Source organism: Astatotilapia calliptera, chromosome 16 (assembly GCF_900246225.1).
Source record: "Astatotilapia calliptera chromosome 16, fAstCal1.2, whole genome shotgun sequence".
NCBI lineage: Eukaryota > Metazoa > Chordata > Actinopteri > Cichliformes > Cichlidae > Astatotilapia > Astatotilapia calliptera.
This window is the reverse complement of record NC_039317.1, coordinates 16,095,582-16,117,502: the sequence shown is the minus strand read 5'-3', so window position 1 is coordinate 16,117,502 and position 21,921 is coordinate 16,095,582. Positions and strand designations below refer to the sequence as shown.

At 38.7% G+C, this 21,921-nt stretch overlaps 2 protein-coding genes across 3 annotated transcripts; one reads left to right on the top strand and one right to left on the bottom strand.

The window, feature by feature from the left end:
* The first annotated feature begins 332 nt into the window (after nt 1-332).
* Nucleotides 333-7,495, top strand: si:ch73-390b10.2 (Golgi pH regulator). The gene is made up of 14 exons (XM_026144898.1): nt 333-594; nt 1,885-1,944; nt 2,060-2,163; nt 2,247-2,353; nt 2,438-2,539; nt 2,738-2,858; nt 4,041-4,121; nt 4,218-4,327; nt 4,515-4,603; nt 5,630-5,722; nt 5,870-5,965; nt 6,407-6,496; nt 6,588-6,653; nt 7,047-7,495. The coding sequence occupies exons 1-14, from the start codon at nt 553-555 to the stop codon at nt 7,251-7,253; spliced, it is 1,368 nt and encodes a 455-aa protein (XP_026000683.1). The 5' UTR covers nt 333-552; the 3' UTR covers nt 7,254-7,495.
* A 75-nt stretch (nt 7,496-7,570) lies between these two features.
* pdzk1 (PDZ domain containing 1) lies at nt 7,571-16,266 on the bottom strand. 2 transcript variants are annotated; one of them, XM_026144897.1, is made up of 8 exons: nt 13,884-16,266; nt 12,781-12,990; nt 12,471-12,684; nt 11,365-11,697; nt 11,084-11,280; nt 10,779-11,003; nt 10,370-10,696; nt 7,571-9,662 (listed from the first exon to the last, which is right to left on the bottom strand). In XM_026144897.1, the coding sequence occupies exons 2-8, from the start codon at nt 12,985-12,987 to the stop codon at nt 9,609-9,611; spliced, it is 1,557 nt and encodes a 518-aa protein (XP_026000682.1). In that variant the 5' UTR covers nt 12,988-12,990; nt 13,884-16,266; the 3' UTR covers nt 7,571-9,608. The 2 variants fall into 2 exon arrangements, with proteins under 2 accessions (XP_026000682.1, XP_026000681.1); XM_026144896.1 differs by lacking the exon at nt 13,884-16,266 and adding an exon at nt 13,082-13,097.
* Nucleotides 16,267-21,921: the final 5,655 nt, after the last annotated feature.

The following is a 21,921-nucleotide window of genomic DNA, read 5'->3' as shown; positions in this document are numbered from 1 at the left end:
TGTCCCCAGGTATTAAAAAGTGAATGAATGATTAAATAAATGATATTTATAAATAATTCGCAATTTATTTAAAAACAATGAAAACAATTTAACGCTATGGTTGAATACATTTTTTATTAACTTTATTGAAGTAAAGAAAAGTAAGAAGTGCGTTTTTGTTGCGCTTATTTTTTTACGTCTACGTTTTTACATATGGAAAAAACAACAATTGTAAAATAAATTACATTTCTGATAAATGTAAATAATATAGCCACGTTCACGGTTTGCTACAAAATGAAAACCATACTTTCTGGCGAAATTTATTTTTTGTTTTTGACGTCATAACTGTGAGACGGAAGTGTATTTGCAGGAGTCATCTCGGTGACGTCCCTTCGCGGGCAGTTGCTTTAAGATAACAGTTTAATAACAGTTGCTCCAAATATGCGCTTCTTAACGACATAACGAATAATTTGCATTCAGATCGGAGAGTTTCTATCATGTCAGCGTGAACGGAAGCTGTGCTCGACCCAGTTACACATGCTCAGTTAGTTTTCGACGCACTAAACTGTCATCATGTCGTTTCTAGTGGACTCAGTCATTATGTTCACCTCACAGGTAATGCTGAGCTGGAAGAGTCGACTGGTAGTAACTCGTGTTTAACTTCGTACACCCGGACATGCAGTGACAGGTCTAAGCTTTGACTCTCAAGTGTATCCTCCCAATATCACACCGAAAACGCATTTTGAAGACTGTTAGCTTGGTGCTAGTTTACAGATGTTACAGACCTTGCTAAATATCGAGTTGTGGTTGTAAATAACTTCATTTAACAGAAGAATAACAACAACTTACAAGTTGTTGTCTTACCTAAGCAAAAGCGCCTTTACTAAAATGTAAGCTTTGAGAGTACAATTTGAGAGAATGTTTACATCCCTTGAGTACTTTAATGTGTACTTTAATACATGGTGATTTTAACAAAAGAACATTCAGGCTGTTTCCTAGTGAATTGCGAGGATAGAAATACAGTAGGTTTGCTGTGCAGGAGAACTTGTGGATTATGTAGTTTCACACTCTACAAGTAGGTTTAGCTGAGTTTCGTCAGCTTCACACTTGTGAATGTTGGATTTGCTTGTTGCAGAATGAATGCTTGTTTTGTAAGGTGGGTGGAAATCCATGACCGATGTTGTGCCAAAAACTGATTTCCAATGTTTCCATGTGTTTTTTAAGTGTAATGTCTTTACTTATATTTGTAAATTGACTTTAGTGAACAGGATTTGTAAAGGGTTTATATAGAAACTTTAAAAATTACCAGTTTTTCAAGTATCTTCATAACTCTGTGTTATTGTACCTACATTATAACCAAGCCAGTCCCTTTTGGACACTTGAAATATGTTTCCTGAACTATTGTTATATATGTTGTAATTTCTGCTGTCCTCTTGGTCAGATTACTCTTTTTTTTAAGTGTTTTTTTTTTCTTACTTGATAAATAAAGGATTTATAAAAGTCACTGCCAAAACCTGATTTTGGCTTGTGACAGGAATGTTGAGGCTCAGGATGACTTGGCATATAAAAACAGTTTTTGGCAGACGATCACTTTTTGGCACAACACCTGATTGCAAATAGGTGATAAGCATTTTTGGTGTAGGGCTGCAAATTGGGAAAGAGAACTTGAACTGCCATTGATCCCAGTGATCCTACAGCTTACTGGACATTTTCATAGCCAGTAAGCTGTGATAATGTGAGAATTAGCTAGTGAACGGGCACCTATACCAGAAACCTGAAGCTGAAGACATGCTTTCGTATTTAACTTAAGCACATATTTATTCGAACAAATCCATCAAACTGTCTCTAGCTCTGATAAGCTGAAATTTGATGGTATGCACATACCTCCCACTTTATTCCACACAGGTTCTGTTCTTTGGTTTCGGCTGGTTGTTCTTTATGCGGCAGCTGTTCAAAGACTATGAGGTACAGTGTCTTTACTTACAAATTATCACCAGGATGGATAATAATAAATCTAATAAGAAAAATGTAAGCGTTTAGGTTGCGTTGTAATTAATTAAATGTTTTTGTTTGTATGCAGGTGCGGCACTATGTTGTCCAGGTGGTTTTCTCTGTCACCTTTGCTTTTTCATGCACGATGTTTGAGCTCATTATCTTTGAGATTCTGGGTGCCTTAAGCAGCAGGTTGGTGTATTTTCTGTGAGATTTTAGTGTGTTTTGTTGCTTACAGTCAATGAAAGACGTGAGCCTTTATGTGTTTGCAACAGTTCCAGGTATTTCCACTGGAAGCTGAATCTCTACGTGATTCTGCTGGTTCTAATCTTTGTGGTGCCTTTCTACATTGGTTATTTTGTTGTCAGCAACATCCGCCTATGTAAGTTCGCCACTTTTGCCCACTAAAAAAAATCAGATTTTATCACTTAAAGTTTTTTAAACTGTTTGACATCTCTCGGAGCAGTGCAGAGACAGCGGCTTCTTTTTGCCTGTATGGTGTGGTTTACCTTCATGTATTTCTTCTGGAAGTTGGGAGATCCATTCCCCATCTTGAGCCCGAAACATGGTGAGTGCACATAGCTCACTTTATTAACCACCAGTCACTTTTATGTTCTCACACTGCATAGAGTATTTCAAACATTATAATTTTTTTTTTAAAATACAGAGGTCCCATCTCTAATATTGTACTTTGGAAAGAGTGTTGAAGGGCAAGCGAAGAGTTGTGATGCTTCAGTCTGATGCTTTGTGGGGGGGGTTGTGTTAGGGATTTTATCCATTGAGCAGCTAATCAGTCGTGTTGGTGTGATCGGAGTCACTCTCATGGCTCTGCTGTCTGGGTTTGGTGCCGTCAACTGTCCCTACACCTACATGTCCTACTTCCTCAGGTAAGCTCCACTGTGAGTGTATTCGGACAACACTTTCAGCTATGCTATGTGAAACAGAAAGTATATTTTTAGCAGGGCTTAAAATGAGGTAAATACAACTTCTGTTAAACAACAGCATATGATGCATTACACAGTGTCATGATTTATTTAACAAAGATGGATGAATCCAGAAGCAGCGTTTGAAAAACTAAGCCCACCCTTACTTCTTCCATAGGAATTAAGAGGGAAAGTAACAGCCAGGTGCTGATAATCAAATGCATTTGATTAAGCGATCATTAGCAGATCAGTTTGCCGGTCTGGAGCATTCGGGTGTGTATTAAAACAGTGCCAAGGAGGAAAGATATCTGCAGTGATCTTACAGTAACAATGGTCACTGCCTGTCAATCTGGGAAGGCTTATATAGCTGTCATTTACAGCAAGAAACATTACTCATAAACGGAAGACATTTAAGACAGCTGCCAATCGTTCCAGAAGTAAACATCCCAACAAAGTCACCTCAAGGTCAGACTGTGCGACGCTCAGAGAAACTAAAAACACCAAGAGCTATATCTCAGATTCTACTGAAGAATTGTGGTTGGTTTGGAGGGTTTTCAGAAAGCCACTTTGCTCTAAAAGGAACGTGGCAGCATGAGTTTGGTTTGTATGTGAAGAAACCACAAGACATCTTTGGAGTGGAGATGTTTGGTCATTGAACAGTGTCATGTGTAGCAGAAACTAAACAGAGCATATTAGCACAAACGCCTCATACTCATACTTAGCATAGGAGACCCACTCCCCGTCTATCAGTCTCACAAACGTGTGGGATTGATAAACTGGGAAACGGTTAACTGAGGTTATTGCTGTTAAAATGGTTTCACAAGCTGTTGCATCATGGTGTATACTTAGTTTTTCACACTGCTTCTATGTTTTTGTCTTAGTTTTGTGAAATAGTGACACAGTGTAACATGTCACATCATGGTTTGTTCTTAAATAATTTTAGAGCCTGCTAGCCAGACGGCTTTATTATTATAATATCCTGATAATTGAAATAGGCTGTACATTCTTTTTACCATGACTGTAATCATGCATTATATTAATCTGAGTCTCACTGATTATCATACTGACTTTTATCTTTTTTTCATGGCAGAACTCAAACAAAGGATGACACTGCCTTTATGCTTTGTGCTTTTGTTGCGTTCATAGAAATGTAACAGACAGTGACATCCTTGCTCTGGAGAGACGGCTGCTTCAGACTATGGACATGATTGTCAGCAAAAAGAAACGGTAAGAAAAGACTTTTTGTTTTTTCTTAAACTACAAAAACATATTTGTGTCGCATTTCATAGATTATTATTTTTTTTTTTTAAACTATTTTTAAAGAATTGCTATGACCCGGAGGCAGATGTACCAGCGTGGGGAAGACCAGAACAAACAGACAGGATTCTGGGGCATGATCAAGAGTGTCACCTCGACACAAACGGGCAGTGAAAGTATCCTTTATGCCTATAATGAATAAAACTTGACACACGGGGTTGCCACAGCAGTTTTACGTGGTGCAACATGACGGGATTTGTAACTTATTTGAAGCCTAATTTCTGTGATTTTTCAGCTGTTACTGAATATCTCCATTTTAAGTGGGCTTAAATATTTGTAGTCATCCTTGACTTCTTTCTCCAGACCTCTCTCTGGTCCAGCAGGAGGTTGACGCTCTTGAGGAGTTGAGTCGGCAGCTTTTTCTTGAGACCGTAGACCTCCAAGCCACTAAGGTAACAAGTGTGCATGTGTGATCACACGCACACTTTGCTGTGGACTTTGGAGACCTTCTCTAATTTATTTTATATATTTTTAAAATTCCTCATCTATAACAAGTTGAACATCCCATCTCAGTTGTGATTTCTGTTCTTTTGATTAGAACCCAACCGATTTATCAGTGGGCCACTAGTATGATCTGATACTAGCTATTTGCTGGTGTATCTGTATTGGCACATGCAACAGCTGATTGACTGACTATACAAGAGAGGAGAAACACCCTTCAATCTTGCTACAACTGTTGATGCTGCATAGTTTGCCCACCAGAGGGCACTCTCCAACCACTCTGGTGGGAGCATGCATATTGGGAACTGATCTGGGCAGAGTTGGGCAAAACTTGAGCAAGTAAATTAATAACTACCCATAACAAATGGAGTCAGTGAGTCTGCCAATGTATTGGAATATCTTATTTTTTACATCAGCAAATATCTGTCTGAAATATTAGCTGGACTCTTGCTGAAACCAGGTCCAGTATTCAGGTCCCTTTTCACTCTTGCTTATTCTTCAGTAAGTATCAAGTAAAGAATTCAGGTCATGTTATGACTTAATAGCTGTTCAGCTTTCATCATCATTACTCTGTTAAGCTTAGTTATTGATCTGTAACATATCAGGGTCCTTACAACATATGCACTAGCATGAGTCCCTAGCATGATGTGAACCATTTACATTGCCTGTCCACCATATAGAGGATTACACCACTACTCCTTGTAAAATGCTGATTCTAAAATGTTAATAACGTGGCAAGTGTGGTTGTTATTTTTGTGATTTAAGCAGGTAAGGTTTAGTCTGAAGCACAAAGCGACATGCATGCCTGTGTTTTCCATAGAAACCATTGTTTAATTGAATGTTTTGATTAAATCCAAGAGGACTCTGACACCATAACAGCACATCCTGCCTTTATAGACACATTTATTTATACACACTACGCCCTTTTCTTGTATGTAGGGTAAATGATTTGCAAATTTTTTTTCCTTTATCTGCAGGAGCGAATTGAGTACTCAAAGACATTCCAGGGAAAATACTTTAACTTCCTTGGCTACTTCTTTTCCATCTACTGTGTGTGGAAAATCTTCATGGTGAGAATATTCACATAATGTACTCTGGCTTTGTTTTTGTTTTTTTCCATTCATAATGACATACATAGTTTTGGTTACATAGTAAGTGTCACTGTGTATCTTTATTGCACTAGATGTAATAAAATGTTATTCTTCTTGTAATCATAGGCCACTATAAACATAGTGTTTGATAGAGTGGGAAAGACGGATCCAGTGACGAGGGGCATTGAAATTACGGTGAACTACCTGGGCATTCAGTTTGATGTGAGACACACACCCATGCACTCACAAACACAAAGCTGTGTTTCGATTAGTTCATAAGACTCGACCCAAACATAAACAATACTTGTCTTACCTTAATGTTTAAAAATGAATTTTTTTTACTGAAATTTCATGTTATGGGGCCTTTTTTTGTTCTCCAGACACGTCTCCATAATTTAGCTGTGTAAATATGTCCCCATAACATGAGTAATACACAAGACCTGCAGCAATGTCATATGTCATGTAGACTTGTTTTCTGCAAGAACTCTGATCATGCTCATTATTTTTTTGAGTTCTCACAGTTCACAATTAAAGATCCTTGGAGTCACTTTTGAATTTAAATGAATAAATGGCTACAAAATAAAATCTTTTATTGGTTTTTGCCTGCACTATTTCTCACGCCACTGTTTTTCTTATTGATTTTTTGTCTTTCTCACTTTTCAGGTCAAGTTTTGGTCCCAACACATTTCTTTCATCTTGGTGGGAATAATCATCGTCACGTCGATACGTGGCTTACTCATCACCCTCACCAAGGTAAAGCTGTCACTTCATAAGGTCTTTTTAGGCAGTTCATCTTGATCCTCATGATCAGTTTAATGAAACATTTTCTGCTGCTTATTTTTAGTTTTTCTACGCAATATCAAGCAGCAAGTCTTCCAATGTCATTGTGCTTGTCCTCGCTCAGATCATGGTGAGTGTGTCTGCCTTACGCCTATGTTTTTAAGAAAACCTGCAGCCTACAAATGACCGTGAATCTGAATCTTTGTTGTCATCGTAGCAATGAAACTGAGGCGCAATTCTCTCTGTGCAAAAAAGAAAAAAATCCACACAGTTCCTCAATAAAATGTAAAAATTAAATTAAAAATATATAGAAAAATATGTCTATAAACATCAAACACAATTGTTTCCATGTTGCACTAGCCTCCACTTGCCGGTGTTGATTTAAATACCAGCAATAACCTGTGGTTGTAAACATGAGACTGAGTTGTAAGATTGTAAACATTGCATAACAAGTTATACTGAATCAAATTGTCTGTAACTGTAATTTGGCAATCAGACGTTTCTGTGCATCTCAATCCAATAGGGGATGTATTTCGTGTCATCTGTGCTGCTGATGCGTATGAGCATGCCATTGGAGTATCGCTCCATTGTGACAGAGGTTCTGGGAGAGCTGCAGTTCAACTTCTATCACCGCTGGTTTGATGTCATCTTCCTGGTCAGCGCTTTGTCCAGCATCCTCTTCCTTTATCTGGCCCACAAGCAGGCACCAGAAAAACACATGGCACTCTGATCTCCTGAAGTACATCACCTCTCTTTGGACTCGTGATGCATGGGCTAACTTTTAAATTTGGAATTTAGAGATATCCAAAATTACATTATTTTATATGTATATGTTGGACATATTTACCTGGACTGCCTTTTCCTGAATCAGGAATGGTGGATTTTGAGGAATAAGTTTTGGGGACCTTTTGGGGCTAAGAGAACAACTTTGAACTTGGACCCTCTTGAAATTAAAGTATTTACAGAACATTATTATTAGGTTTTTTTGATTTTCTATTTGAAAATACAAACACTGTTTCATTTGTTTACTACATTCTTTTCTTTCTTCATTGTCATGATTGGAGCTGACCTGGGGCCTGTTCACCATATGTCAGTCAACGTTTCAGCTGGATGAAATTGTAAATGGTTTGGTTTAAGGCCACATTTTTCACCATCTTGGATTATTTGCCACAGCAGCATACTAAGACCACACCTACTCCTTTTACTTTATTGTAAATTACCATCCATCGATTATGCATATACCATATTCAGGGTCGCTGCAGGCTATGCCAGCTGTCTTAGGTGAGAGGCAGAGTACATGCTGGACAGGCGGCCAGTCTATCACAGGGCTAACGCATAGTGGCAAACAGCCATTTAGAACTATCAGTTAGCTGTCAGTACCTGGAGAAACCCACGCAACCAGGGAAATCATGCACACTCCACTCAGAAAGGCCTCGGCGACCTGGTGGATTTGACCTCGCTGTAAGGGAAAAGTGCTTACCGTTGCACCACCATGCTTTCTGTTAATTATAAATGACATAAAGATTAAATTTCAAACTGCACTGCACAACCCTGGCTGCATGGTACACTGATGATACCAGGAGCATTTAAAGTGGGGAGAATGATGCGTGATTGTCACGATCCTCGAGTGTACTGTGAGTCGTTGCTGTTAGGGAGATACCACTTTAGTTGGGAGGGAATAATAAATATAATGTATTACTACCACATATTTGCAAACCAAGGTGTGATTTCTTCTCCTTGCTTTTAAATAATTATGAAGAAAATATTTTTGAATATGCAATAACAAGAATATCCAGTGAGTTAACTTTACCTTTTAAAAATAAAAAACACTGATAGAACGTGCCAGTTTTTCAAAGAAGGAGAAGGCCACCTGCTATACTCTTGAAAATCAGCTGATAAATATTTTGGTGGACAGGCTGACTTTTCCAGCTGGGTTCAAGTCAGACCCAGCTGATCTTCTCTCGGTTGAATATATATATTTTATTAATTTCCCCCTTTTCACATTTGCTTTGAAAGTAGGTTAGCATTTACCCATTTGAATTTATTGTATTTTCCTTTTTTTGTTTCAGCTCCTTGGTGTGCAGCTTGCTTGATCAGAATATTTGAAAAGCTCATTAATCGGACAATGGACACATATATATTTGACATTTAAATATCTTTACCTTTTGGGTTTCTTTTTTCCTCATGTTTTAGTATGAAAGCATATTTGAAGGATTTTTTCATGACATATAATTTTAGATCCCTCACTTGTTTTTGCTGCTTTTATGCTCATCTACCAGAACCTCTTGCTCCACTGGGGTCAGACTTTGTGGTCTCTCACTCCTCTAAACAGAGTGTGCACAAATCATTTTCTTTTATCGGTATACATCCACATTTAATAACCATGCGAGGCCAAAAGCTTCTCGGATGACACAAGCTGCCTCCGTCCTTGGATCTTTCGTTTTTTTCTTCCAATGAAAAGATCAAAATGCCGCTTGTGATCCACATCCTGAAGTGGCTGTAAGTTTTGACAAATATGCTGTTTTTAGCTGCCAACAAAAAGATATTCATGAAGTTGATCTTTTTTCAGATCACACCTTTGTTTATTCGTGTTTCAAAAACTTTTCATTTATTTATAAATCAGACAGCAAATTAAATTTTAAATATTTCGAACATTTATTAAAAGCAGGAGAAAAAAAGAATACATTAAAGGTCGCAGTGTTTACTGGCAGTATTAATATTGTGTTCATTCTCGGTGCTGTGCTAGTCATAGTAGGAAGGATATTACTCATCTCCGCAAACACACTCATCAAAAGGCAGTTCAAAGGATCGTTGGGCAAACGTTCCTGAAATTTCTCGATATTCACAAAGATGTTTTTCTCAGCCATGTCATACAGTTGAAGCAGCTACTCTGCGATGATTCAGATTTTGACAGTAAGTTTGAAGTCTTCACTTCATGTCCTATTGTTTCTGTCAACTTAAAAAAATCTTTTGATATTAAGTCTTTGTGAGAAGCCAAGCTGACTGGTTAAAATAAACAGAAGAAAAAGAAACAGATCAACATCAAATTAGGCCAAATCAGGAGAGGGGTCCTTCAGGTCGCTCCTCACAATCTCTCATCAATGCTTTCTGTAGACGAAGATGATGACACGGATGAGTTCTAAATAAGAGAAAACACAGACGTTATTAAGGACAATGAGCTTTTTTCCTGTATGTTTTTAGTTCAGAGATGATTGAGAAAAGGTGATGAGAGGTATTTTATCAAGCAAATGAAAATACTATAACCAAGGCCAAAATTCTGCGGTTATAGTACAAGCAGATTTAATGTTTACTATGCTCCTGATCCTAGTTTGGTGTGTTAGCATGCAAACAGCAGCCACAGAGTACAGCTGACGATGATGGGAATGACGTTTTTTAAAGGCATTTGGTCATCATCAGTGTCAGATAAATGTTACAGTTCATTCTTTGTCTTGTCTTCCTTACAGCAGATGGCTGCCATTCTCCGAGCCTGGTTCTGCTAGATGTTTCTTCCTGTTAAAAGGAAGTTCTTTTTTCTTCACATCTTTGCCAAATGCTTGCTCATAGGGGTTTGTTTGATTGTTGGGCTTTTCTCTGCATTGTAGAGTCTTTACCTTACAGTGCCTCGAGGCAACTGTTGTTTAGTGCTATATAAATAAAACTGAATTGAATTCTGAGGAAAAGATGGATGTCTGAACAAGTTTCCTCTCATCCAGTCATCGAATTATTTACACCAAACCTTGTAAACCTCACCGTGGCACTAAAAGGAAACCCAGGGGCTACTCAGAGCCAGTATTTATTCTCTGGGGACTATGAATGTTTTCGAAACAATTAGAAACTACTTCTCACCCTCTGTCTTTCTGGTTCAGTCGGGGTTGTAGGTCTTGCTTCCTCTTCCTCCAGTCTCTCCTTCCTGCTGGCTTCTGGAGTTTTTGCACTGTGGACTTGAGCGTAAGATGTTTCCCCGAGGAGCTGGCGTGTGATAGGCACTCCTTGAGCTTTGAGCTTTTCATAGACGCTCTTTTTAGCCACCAACATTTCCAGATAATTCCCACTGCCTTGGATAATCTTCACCACGTCATCATGATGGCTCTGCTCTACATTCACCCCGTTCACCTCAACCACAATGTCATCATCCTCCATGCCTACCTTGTCAGCTACTCCACCCTTCACCACCTGGAACACAGTGTGTCTTATCACTTATCAGTTGTGCTTAAAGTGTCAATGGTCAAATTGTGGACATTATTTTAAGCCTTACATTTTGAAGGTAATGGCCGCACACTCCCTGGATGCTATTTAGATGAAAGCCAAAGCCATCTGAGGTCTTCTCCAGTTTACACAGTTTAGGCCTGAGTTCCTCTTTCCTCTCTGCAGCAGGCGTGCTTGATCTTGTAGGAATGGGTAAGTTAACAGCTTCTGTGTAACTGGGTGGTGAGTTGGAATCATTCATCTCCTCCAAGAAAAGCAGAGGAGGAACTTTCCCCTGTGAATGATACAACATGATATAATTTAGACCACCTACAGGGATTACTTAACAGACAAGATGTTGGCGCCCTGGCTCACCAGCTTATACACTTGGTCTGTGTCTTTGTCCACTACTAGGAGGCAACATTTGTTGCCACTCTGCTTGATCCTGTCTACCACCTCCTCATGGCGGCAGCTCTCCACATCTCTGCCATCCACAGCCACCAGCCTGTCCATTTCCTTCAGGCGCGCTTTTTCTGCTGAACTGCCTCTCTCTATGTCCCTGATGAAGTGTCCTGCATGGAGTCATGGAGCACATTATTAAAATGCAGCCTTCTTTGGACAGTATAATCTACAAAACATAGTCATTATAATCATGCCTGCTTGATTGGGCTCCTCTCTAAGGGTGAAGCCGTATCCATCAGATCCTTTGGTTATGTTGATGATGCGTGGTTCTTGAGGGAGGTACTTTGTTGTGGCTAACCACGAGCCAATCTTTGCATGAGTCTTCTGATAGAACTTGTCTGTTTCCTCGTCGACCAGTAGGAACATGATATGGCTGCCTGCCCGTTTAATTTTGTCCACTGCTCCTTCGTGTGTGATGTTTTCTACGTTTTCCCCGTTGATCTCCACCAGACGGTCACTGAGTTTGACCCCTGCCCTTTCAGCTGTGCCTCCTGGGGTCACTTCTGTCATGAAAAGTCCACGCTCACCTGGACATGATGATAAAAAAAGGAATTTTTTTTAAACATAATTGAACAGTTTTCTTGATAGCTCTCTACAGACTAAAAAGAAAAAAGTCATCCCTTTTGAAGTTTAACCAAAATCCTAATTTTAATTTGTGATAGTATTTTTTTTGTATCTATTACTACTGAAATACCTTTCAAAGATAAGTGCACAGAAAACACTGCAACAAGTTAGATATAAAGTCCAGGTCTGAAAAGTGAAATCGTTGCAAAGGTCTTTAAATCTTCATGTGGAAGGTGACTCCCAAAGAAAATCACATAAAAGTCTATAATGACTGAGCATGGTTGTCTAACTATTTCTGTGACTGGACTATAACAGACTGTTGTCCGTACCAGGGTGAATCCTCTTGCCTGAGGACAGCAAGGATAGGGTCATGCACAGCCTGAACTGGATAAGTGGAATAAAATAGATAGCTGGACAGAAGTCTGTAATGATACTTAAGCTCCCTTCAACACTATCATGATTAGTTCTGGTTTTAGCCACTGTTTTCAAGCCTTATTGACTACTATACATATGAGGCATTAGGAAATGCTCTATTAGCAAATAAATACGCTTTTAGATGGAACCACTGTAAGTGTCATATAAATGGGTACTTCCAAAGTTAAGTCATTTGAGTTTAGCAAATCTAAACTTCCACTGTCCAGCGTCAAATGGCTTTTATTACTATAAATTGTCCTCCTATGGCCTTTTTTATTCTAACACTTACTCAGAATTGGGAGTCCCTGCATCCTCTCCTTACCTTCAACTGAGCGAATAGAAAACCCAAAGCTTGAGCTGGACTTAACCAAGTAGCAGAGTTTGGGTTTTAGACGATGTTTTTCCACTCCATTGGCAACTGGCTTGCTTCCAGGGTTGGAAAGGTTTACTCCCTGGGCTTTTGCTTGCTTGTAGGAGGATTCATCGAGAATGTGAAATGTGACAGATGTTCCACTGTTTTTCACCAGGTCCACCACCTGTCCAGGAAAAAAAGATGCTTGTCACAGCAGAACTGGTCTAAGAGTTGTTATTGATTTGATTAATGCACTGCAGTATTTCTGCATCCTGCTCACTTCAGAATGCGAACATTCATCGACAAATGTTCCATTGACCCGGAGGATGCGGTCTCCGTCTTTGATGCCAGCCAGCTCAGCTGGACCTCCCATTTCCAAGCAGCGGATCAGGTGACCCTCCTCGCCATTTTCCACCCTCAGATAGAAGCCAAATGTCTGTTTTGGTTTCTTGGATAGGGTAAACACCCGTGGCTTGTACCCAGCCATGTCCTAACAAAAAAGGTGAAAAGCACACACATGACAATCACAGTGGTAAAGTCATGACATTAAATACACCTGTCACTACTAATGCTTGACTTACAGGCATATCTTCTTTTTTTAACACCTCCCGCCACCCTTTGTATTGTTACTGCCTCTGGTCTTTTAAATATATAAGTAGAGTAGAAACTATTACTGGACCTTAAGGACCAGTAGGAGGGTTGCTTCAGATCAATAATCTTACAGTTAACCTTTCATGCTGGGTTTGCAACAGAAGTTAATGGTTAATAGCAAACATAGCTGACAGTGGTGATGACTCTCTATAAAAAAGCAGCTTGGACTTTGAATGAACAATAAGAACTTCTGCTGCAATTCTTGCTGGATTGTTATTCCCATACAGGAAGGTCTGTGTGTGCACATGTACTGGCTTATTTATTCAGCCAATAATGTAGCTTAATAAACAAATAATGGCAAAAAAAAACAACGACTTTATTTAAGCAGGCAGGTTAAAATAATTTTTTTGTTTGTATTCCTTATACCTTTACATTTAGTTTTTACCTGTTCTAGATTTAAGTGTGTAGAATTTATGTTTGCACTGAATGCAATCTTAAAGTGTCATCTTAAAGATCACATTGTTTATAGATCCGGTATCTAATTAATAAGAGCCCTGAGATTACAAATTTATGTCTATAATCTCAGTAATATCTTGTGTCAGTTTACTATAACACAAGCAACACAGCTCACCCTCAAGAAACACTCATCAGACAACATTTTCCATTATTCTTAAAATGAATTTATAAGATAGCATAGATCTAGTTTTGAATGTGACATTGAAAAATTTTAACTAACTACACGATCTCTGAAAAATTACATACAGCGTAGTTGAGTGTTTATAATATACTCACCAGCCTGTCTCTCCTGGCGTCTGAATCTCAAAGGAGAGCTCACCTGTTACTGTTTAGCTGTTATCTATGTATCTTTAACCTGTCTACCTCCTCCTTCCTGCCCCTTTTCCTTCCCCCTTCAGGGACTTTGACAGGCCAAAGGTTAGCCTAAAGGCTGAGTTATTTAACAGTTTCTAGGCTCACAAATATCTGCAGATGCGTTACAAGGTGGGCAGTCAGCTGTTTAGTGGTCAAAGGTACAAAATGCAGGTGGCAAAAAAACAATGTACAATCATTGCAGCACACACAGTTATTACAGCATTGTGAAATTTTAGTTATAATCACTAACACAGTATTGTGAAATGACTACAAAAATGCATAATTTAATTTTTACTTGAAAGAAAAAAAAGGATGGGTTCTTATTAAAACTTGACAAAGAATTACCTAAATTGTGTTATAGCAAAAAGGTCAATAAATTTGCATGAAATAGTACTTAAAAAGCCATTTCATGTAATGTAAATATAATCACTAGAGATGAGGATCAAGAGCTGGTTCTTTTGGAGAACCTGTTCCCAGTTGTTCAGTTACTTTGAGTTTTGAGTTCGCCTGCCTATCGAGCCCACTTATCTGTTTCATTTGCACTTGTGCTAATAAGCTAATTTCAGTTTGTGTCCTGGAGGAGGAAATTTATTTTTACAGTTTCTACAATGTGGATATTAACATTTTGCTTATAGTTTGGACAAAAGGAGGAGAGCCCAGTGTTTAAGTGCAAACTGCATCCAGGACAGAACACAACTTCTGCTCTTTACAAGCACCTGCACAAACAGTATGCTAATGCTAAGTTAGCCAAGAATCCAGAGTGATGTTAAAGCTGAGTTGAGTAAATACCGGCCCCATTGCAGCAGCTTGACCTTGAAGTTCAACAGGTAACAAAGCCAGTGATGAGCAATCAGGCTGCAGCTTCCCTTGCTGTTCATGTTTCTAACATAGAATCACTATGATGATCGCTTTAAAGTCTTTTTGTTCGGATTTTGATCTTTGCTTTATGCTGTCAGCATTGTGTTCATACCTAAATAAAAGAGAAAGAGAAAGATCACACGTGTGTCCTTATTAGGATAGGTTAGTGTGTGGAAATGCAGCCTACAGGATTATTTTGTTAAATAGTATTTATGAAACAAGGAGTTTCAGGTCATTTTAATGAGTAACATGAAAGTTACTTAATAGTGTAACAAATTACTTTCCCCTGTGAGTAATTAAGTAGCGCACTGCATTACTTTTAATTATTGTGTTCTGTGTAATTTGTGCAATACATTACTTTTTATGAGTAATGCTCCCAGAACTGATCACAACAAATAGGGGAAATGCCTACAACAGGCACAAACACTTGTATGCAATTAATTTGCATAAATGTAATGTCTTTGATATGGTGCTTAGGGATGGCAGTGACTCTCAAAGTGGAGCCAATAAGAAGCCAATGAGAATCAATAAAAGACCTGATAAGGAACCGAATCTATAAATATGGACAATGAAATCGGAATCGCTAAGTTCTTATCAATACACGTCCCTGATAATTACCCATGTGGGTGTTTCTCTTACATTTACACAACTCAAAGCTGCAATGTTTGCATTATGGCACATTCAATCCAGTCTCATTCAACAAATGTGTCATAAACTCCACCCTCAAGGTCATAATGTTCAAATCTAATTCTAATGGTTTTATTGTGATGATATGGTGTCTCTTGAGACGTGCAGTACTACACAAATGTCTTGAGCAACACTTCCTTTTTTCTAGGAAAATGTAGACTATATCTAGTAATTTAATGAAATAAAAAAGAAAATGCAGTATATAATGCTAAACAGACAGGGTTTTTCTATCTAGGTATGCTTATACTGCAATGTTAGTGTGTTTGGGGTCATTGTCATACTGAAAAATGTGGCTTTTGTTATGCAAATGGTATTGCATGGTGAATCAAAATCTGAGCGTATTTTTCTGTGTTTGTAATTCCATCAATTTTGACAACATCCCCAACACTATGGGCCTCCAATGTGTTTTACAGATGCTGCAGTCACTCGCCTTTGTTCCTTTCTCCTGACCTCTTCTGTAAATACTGATGGTGATTGAAAAATCAAGAATTTAAAATTTGGAGTCATCACTCCATTAAACCTTATTCCACCTGTTTTTAGTTCATTTCCTATGTAATTTGGCGTACCTGAGCTTTTTCCTCAATAATTCCTTCTTGACAGCCACTGAGATAATTTATGGTGAAGCTTCACTGAACAGTATGTGGATCAACTGAAGGTCCAGAGTCATGTCTCAAGTCCTTTGTTAGGTCTTTGCTTTGATGGTTTTCTGTTTCATAGCCACATGACTTTCAAATATTGTTATCTGCTGCAGATAGTTTTTTAGCCCAGTGTCCAGTTTCCTCAATTTTTTTAAGGACACACTGCACACCATGCTGAAATATACCAAGTTTTTAGGTAATAGCTCTATGGAAATTACCTTGTTGGTGCAAAAATAGTATTTTATGCCTATCAAACAGCTTTCTTTTTCATAGATTCAACGAAAGAAATGGAAAGCAGCCTTCGTCCAAAGAAAAACTTGGACAACTGTTGATCAAGACACTTTAAAATCTTTTTAATACATCCGGCTCACTGGAAGCAAAATATTAAGAAATTGTGGGCCAAGACTGTTGCACAGTACCATAATGAAGAGACAGACCAACACCGGACTAGCTATCCATTCTGTCAACGGTACAGTTGGTCTAACTTAGATACTTGTATAAAGAAATGTGTCCAGGAAGTTTGCTCCCACTGGCATTCATTGGTTACTTAAAAGTCTAAGACCCAGAGGTTAATTGGTCTTGTTTTCCAAGAAACAGCTTCACAAATTCCACCTTAGTGTCACCACTGGTTAAGAATTCCCCTCTATACCGCTTTCCCACGTCAATACTTAAAATGGTAAGGATAAAATGTTGACTTGGCTAGTCTTCTAACAGGTGGATTAAAGGGGGTCATTTATTTTTTTTAGTAAAGATCTTTGTGGTGTAAAAAAATTCAAGATAGGGTTGGTCGCAGTTAAGTTTTAATGTTTGTTGTTAACCTGGTCGTAACTCTGGATGTAAAAAGCAGTTATACGATGGCACAAAGGTGACAACCAAGGCAAAATCTGCAAAAGAAAAGTTTTATTCATTACCGAACTGGTGTTGTTGTCAATATCTTTTTAAACGTTTTATTGTATGCTACTCAGAATTTGGTTCTGGTAGTGTCCTCTCTTTCTCAAGGCCTCTGGGGAGGCCACAAAGTAGATTTGAATTCCTCTCTGTGCCTTTGAACAGAAATTATTTCAGCACTGAGTAGACGGTCAAAATAAATATGAGTGCTGTGGACTGCCAATGATGAGCCTGCGTAATATAACAAAGGAACTTTTATAGCTGCGCTTTATGCAAATGATGTCCTGACATGTTCAGATTTTAAGTTATACTTAACAATATATTTATTTTATTTGACTTATTAACTATGTATAATTTTGTTTCTATTTTATTACTATGTGCATACACACTGAGAGTTACCTTGTGTATGTCATGCTGAAAGGAAATAATTACTTTAGAATCCCAAAATTACATTAATTTGTATGCACAGAACCAAACTGCCTCTGGCAAGTTCATCTTCTAAAAAAACCTCTAGATATATTTATTTAATTTGCATAAATGCAGAAAGAAATCCTGAGTCACACTTGGATGGTGATATTAAAACTTCCACGCATGTATAAGATCCAAATATCTCGCCAGGTAATATCCATAAAGGTGTGTATCCCTTAAAAAAAGAAAATACAAGGTCTCATTTCCAGCTTACATCTTTACTATAACATAACCTATGTATCCGACATCTAACAAGCACATCTGGTCGAAAACCCTTTTCGGCAATGCTTTGTACTGGCATCAGTCTCCCTCCCCCCAATATAATTTTCCTCCTTTTTTTGGCACACTGCTACCTGTAATAGCGCATTACCACCAACAACAGTAATGTATATTGACTGATGTGCAGACCTGCTGGTGGAAAGATGTATGGATATCCATTACCATCCTTCACAGTCCACAGAAATGTGAATCACATCACTCCACGCTTTTACTGTATGGATATAATTGTTGGTGCAATGCTAGAGCACTTACCTTTAACAATAAACTGAATTATGTGTATTCAATACCTTCCACCTCTTGTACAGTAAACGGTAACAAAGTAGACACTGCTGCTGTTTTGTTTTCATCTATTGTTGAAAGCTCATTTTACTGGGAATAAACTATTCCAAAGATTCCCCTCATGGCACTAACATTGTTTTAGCTGGTTTGGTCCTAACATCACTCGGGATCAATGTCTCACTGCACCCGTGAGAAGCAAATGAAGGATCATATTAGTGTCATATTAGTGAGGTTTGCATTACTGATCTAATGCTTCTCGTTTGTATGTCTACAATATTTGTGATTTAAGCAAGTTATTTTGAAGAAGCCTCGGTTACACGAGGTCATTGTCCCTGGGGGTTCCTGGAACCAATTTTGAGAGCCAGCACTTTAGTAAATACTATACTGATGTAAAAAGTATGACGAGGTCTGTTTGTGACAACCTGGTGCGACCGACAACAGGAAATGGCAGAATTTGTGCTGGAGACTTCAATCTTTCTGCCTGTGCACCTGAACACTCAGATACCCAGTAGGGGTGTACGTACCTCCTGACCAGGCACTTATTACTGCTGATGGGTTGGCACCGATTATAACTCTCTCTCTCTCTCTCTCTCTCTCTCTCTCTCTCTCTCTCTCTCTCTCTCTCTCTCTCTCTCTCTCTCTCTCTCTCACTCACACACACACACACACACACACACACACACACACACACACACACACACACACACACACACACACACTACCAGTTTGGAGTCATATTTGAACAATCGATCTCAAGGGTTTAGGAGCCACAACCTGAGGGGAGATGAGTGGAAAGAGACTGAAATCCATTTCAGCTTGGCTTAGTGCTGATGCGTTCATAATCCATTAGCTCTTGTCATCACCTTGAATTTGCCAGAAAAAAAAAACAAAAAACACACAAACTTTGTCTTTTTGTGATGATTGGATTTTCCAAAGAAGCTGTTATTATTGAATATGGAACATAATGGCATTTAAAATATAGCTATACAAGAATATACAAAATATGCATTTATTATTTAAACAAAAGTCATAGATATCAGCCTCAAAGTGCCACCCAAGAAGTGGTTGTCTCCAACCTGTCCTAATCAGCAGGGACGCGTCGGTAATCAACATGTCATGCGATTACGATGCCCAACGGGGAGCACTATTCTCTGTCTTCATTCTGATTGGCATCCTCACATGGCTTGTTTATCTGGGCTAAGTGGCTGTGCACATGACCTGCCCGAGCCAGCTAATTAGACCAGAAGAAAGATTGGAAATGAGCTGCTTGTAATAATATCCCCCTCCATTTTTTCTGGAAATCATTTGAGTGTTCAGGGCGCAAACAGTGGCTTCCCATTAATAACACCCTTCAGAGAACAGTGACATTTTAACTTAACAAATGTGCAAGTGGCACTGAAGACACAGTGTCTGTTACCTTTTAGGGAAAAAAGTAGACATGTAATGTGTCCAGATTCAAGGCAGATACTACTGTATATCCATATTTCATCCTTAGTTCAGGAAAATATAATGATGAAAGCGAAGAACTTGACTTAAAAATAGCATCTATGATGTATGAGACCCCAATAAAATGACAAGAAAGAGTTCCCTTAATCAGAGCTTTAATGCAGACTATAAAGGATTTGCTAGCACCAAAAACATTCTGTCATTTAACAATATTGTTATTTAAAGACACATGCGCTTTAGATTTTTTTTTTAAGCAAAGGTATGAATCTGCATACAAAAGAATAAAAGAAGAGAGCCAAAAAGAGACCAAAGTAGAATCAAAAGATGGTAAAAATAAGAATGAAAACCACGCACTCTCCCACTCTCCAGTTTGTTCTTTTCAGAAATGATGAAGAGCACTCGATACACGATGTTACTGCAGAAGTACAGCTAGGTATACAGTAGTAATGGGCACAAGCATTTTCAAGCCACGGGAGCTACAAGTACCTCATCAAAAAAAAAAAAAAAAAAGAGGGCAAGACCGCCATGTGACAGTGAATTCATGAGCCCAAAGTTCAGTTTTAGGTGTGACATTAGGTCGGTCTGCCAAAACCATTCTCCTGAAGCGTTAGGCAGCTTCCAGTGTGGGTAGGATGAGTGTACAGGCAATAAAAGAGGTAAAGGCCAAGACATTTAAGGCATTTAGTTTTTCCAGAATCCTCTAACGGCGGCAGAGTGTTATGGCGGTCAGCACTGTTGCCTCACAGCAAGAAGATTGTGGGTTCCGGGCCAATGCCTTTCTGTGTGGAGACTGTATGTTCTTCCTGTGTCTGCATGAGTTCTCCCCAGGTAATCTAGTTTCCTCCCACATGTTCATTCTTTCATAAAAGTGGTTATTTGTTACATAACATCTCAACACATGGAAAAATAACCACTCACAGGTGCCATTCAGTTTTACTTTCAGAGGATTAAACTCAGCCAGAGAAAGAATCTAAGTGATGGCGATTCTTGGTGGCAAAAAACTTCCAAAAGAAATGCACATTCATAACAAAAAGGAGTTCTTAAGAGAGCACAGGAAGCATCAACAGACAATGAAACAAATATGGGTGGAATAACACAAGCAGGAACCAGAACACGATCACCCAATACTGAAACAAGAAACCGACAGTGACAGAGATGGTGGGGGAAATGGTTAAAAAAAATAATGGCACAGCAAATTCAACAGAATAACCAGGATCAGGACCAAACAAAAGCCTTTGCTGAGATTTCAACTGTACTATCAGTTCTGCCAGAATAACCAGTGTGGGTGTTTTGTCACTTCTTTCCACAGATGACTGTTAACAGAATAGATCTCGAGTGTTTCTCAAATGTTCAAGTCAGACGAATAAAACTGCTTCTGCTGGGGGAAGGCTTGAAGCTGAAATGGTTAAAAGAAACTGCTGGTAGCAAATAAATCAAGTCACACACAGAGAGAGTTCTACATCAACCATAAATGCTGATGAGGAGCAATTAAGTGAGTAATCAAATGAGTGCAGATGAAAATATTACAACACACACAGCCAGAGGGCAGGCGGCATGGCAAAAAGTGCAAAATAAGTATGCAGAAAACCTATTAAGCATTTCTTAATAACGTAAGATTAGTCAGTTCAAGTGAAGAGGTTAAAGATGTAATGATGAGGATTTTGATAATCATGCACCAGATATTATACGGAGGAAGTCTATCACACAAGCGTTTAGAAACTGCACTGATATATTCCGCAGCTCAAACCTTTGTTAGTCAAGAGAGATTTGCAACAAGATGACCGAAAATCCGCTCAGACCTGCCACATGGGGGCGGTGGCGTGCATGTAAAAACCACAAAACCGCCTACAGTCCGTCAACACTTAAATAAGGTGAAAACGTCCTCGCTCTTAATTGAATTACCAGCAAGCACCTTCACACTATGGAACAAATAGCCAAATATAAGTGGAAGTGACGGCAGTAAAGTAATAATAATCAAAAACCTGAACACAATGTGTTTCTTTCTTCTCTTCTCTGTAATCACCAAGGTCTCATTCATTTGAATCTCCCCTGCTGCTTCCATATTAAATCCTTGACTATTTTGCAAAGTTCAAGAGGTCTTAAGCGTTTTAGGACTGTCACTATTTAGATATTGAAAGAGAACTGAGTGCTTTTCCCCAACACAATGTTTCAGTACTCATTGCTTCAGGCTCGTGGTGCTGCAAAAAATGATGAATGGTTTTCATTTTATGGCTCACCCCGACTTTTTTTTTTTCTTTTAATCGAGACAAACAATGCTGCCTCTTGAGAAGCTGTGAAGCTATTATAAATATGTTCGTGTATGAGTTACACACGTAAAAAACGAACCAGGCGTTTCTTATTCCCACTGCTCACACACAGACGCACACAAACCACACGCCCTTTATGACAGCAGTCCG

Bases quoted from the DNA above. Each gene is read 5' to 3' on its own strand.
- si:ch73-390b10.2 (XM_026144898.1), top strand. From the start codon at position 553: ATGTCGTTTCTAGTGGACTCAGTCATTATGTTCACCTCACAG. The intron at 2,540-2,737 runs GTGAGTGCACAT...GGGTTGTGTTAG, and splicing joins CATCTTGAGCCCGAAACATG to GGATTTTATCCATTGAGCAG. The intron at 2,859-4,040 runs GTAAGCTCCACT...TTGCGTTCATAG, and splicing joins TACATGTCCTACTTCCTCAG to AAATGTAACAGACAGTGACA.
- pdzk1 (XM_026144896.1), bottom strand. The intron at 11,004-11,083 runs GTGAGCCAGGGC...TATCATTCACAG, and splicing joins CAGACCAAGTGTATAAGCTG to GGGAAAGTTCCTCCTCTGCT. The intron at 10,697-10,778 runs GTAAGGCTTAAA...ACTGTGTTCCAG, and splicing joins GCGGCCATTACCTTCAAAAT to GTGGTGAAGGGTGGAGTAGC.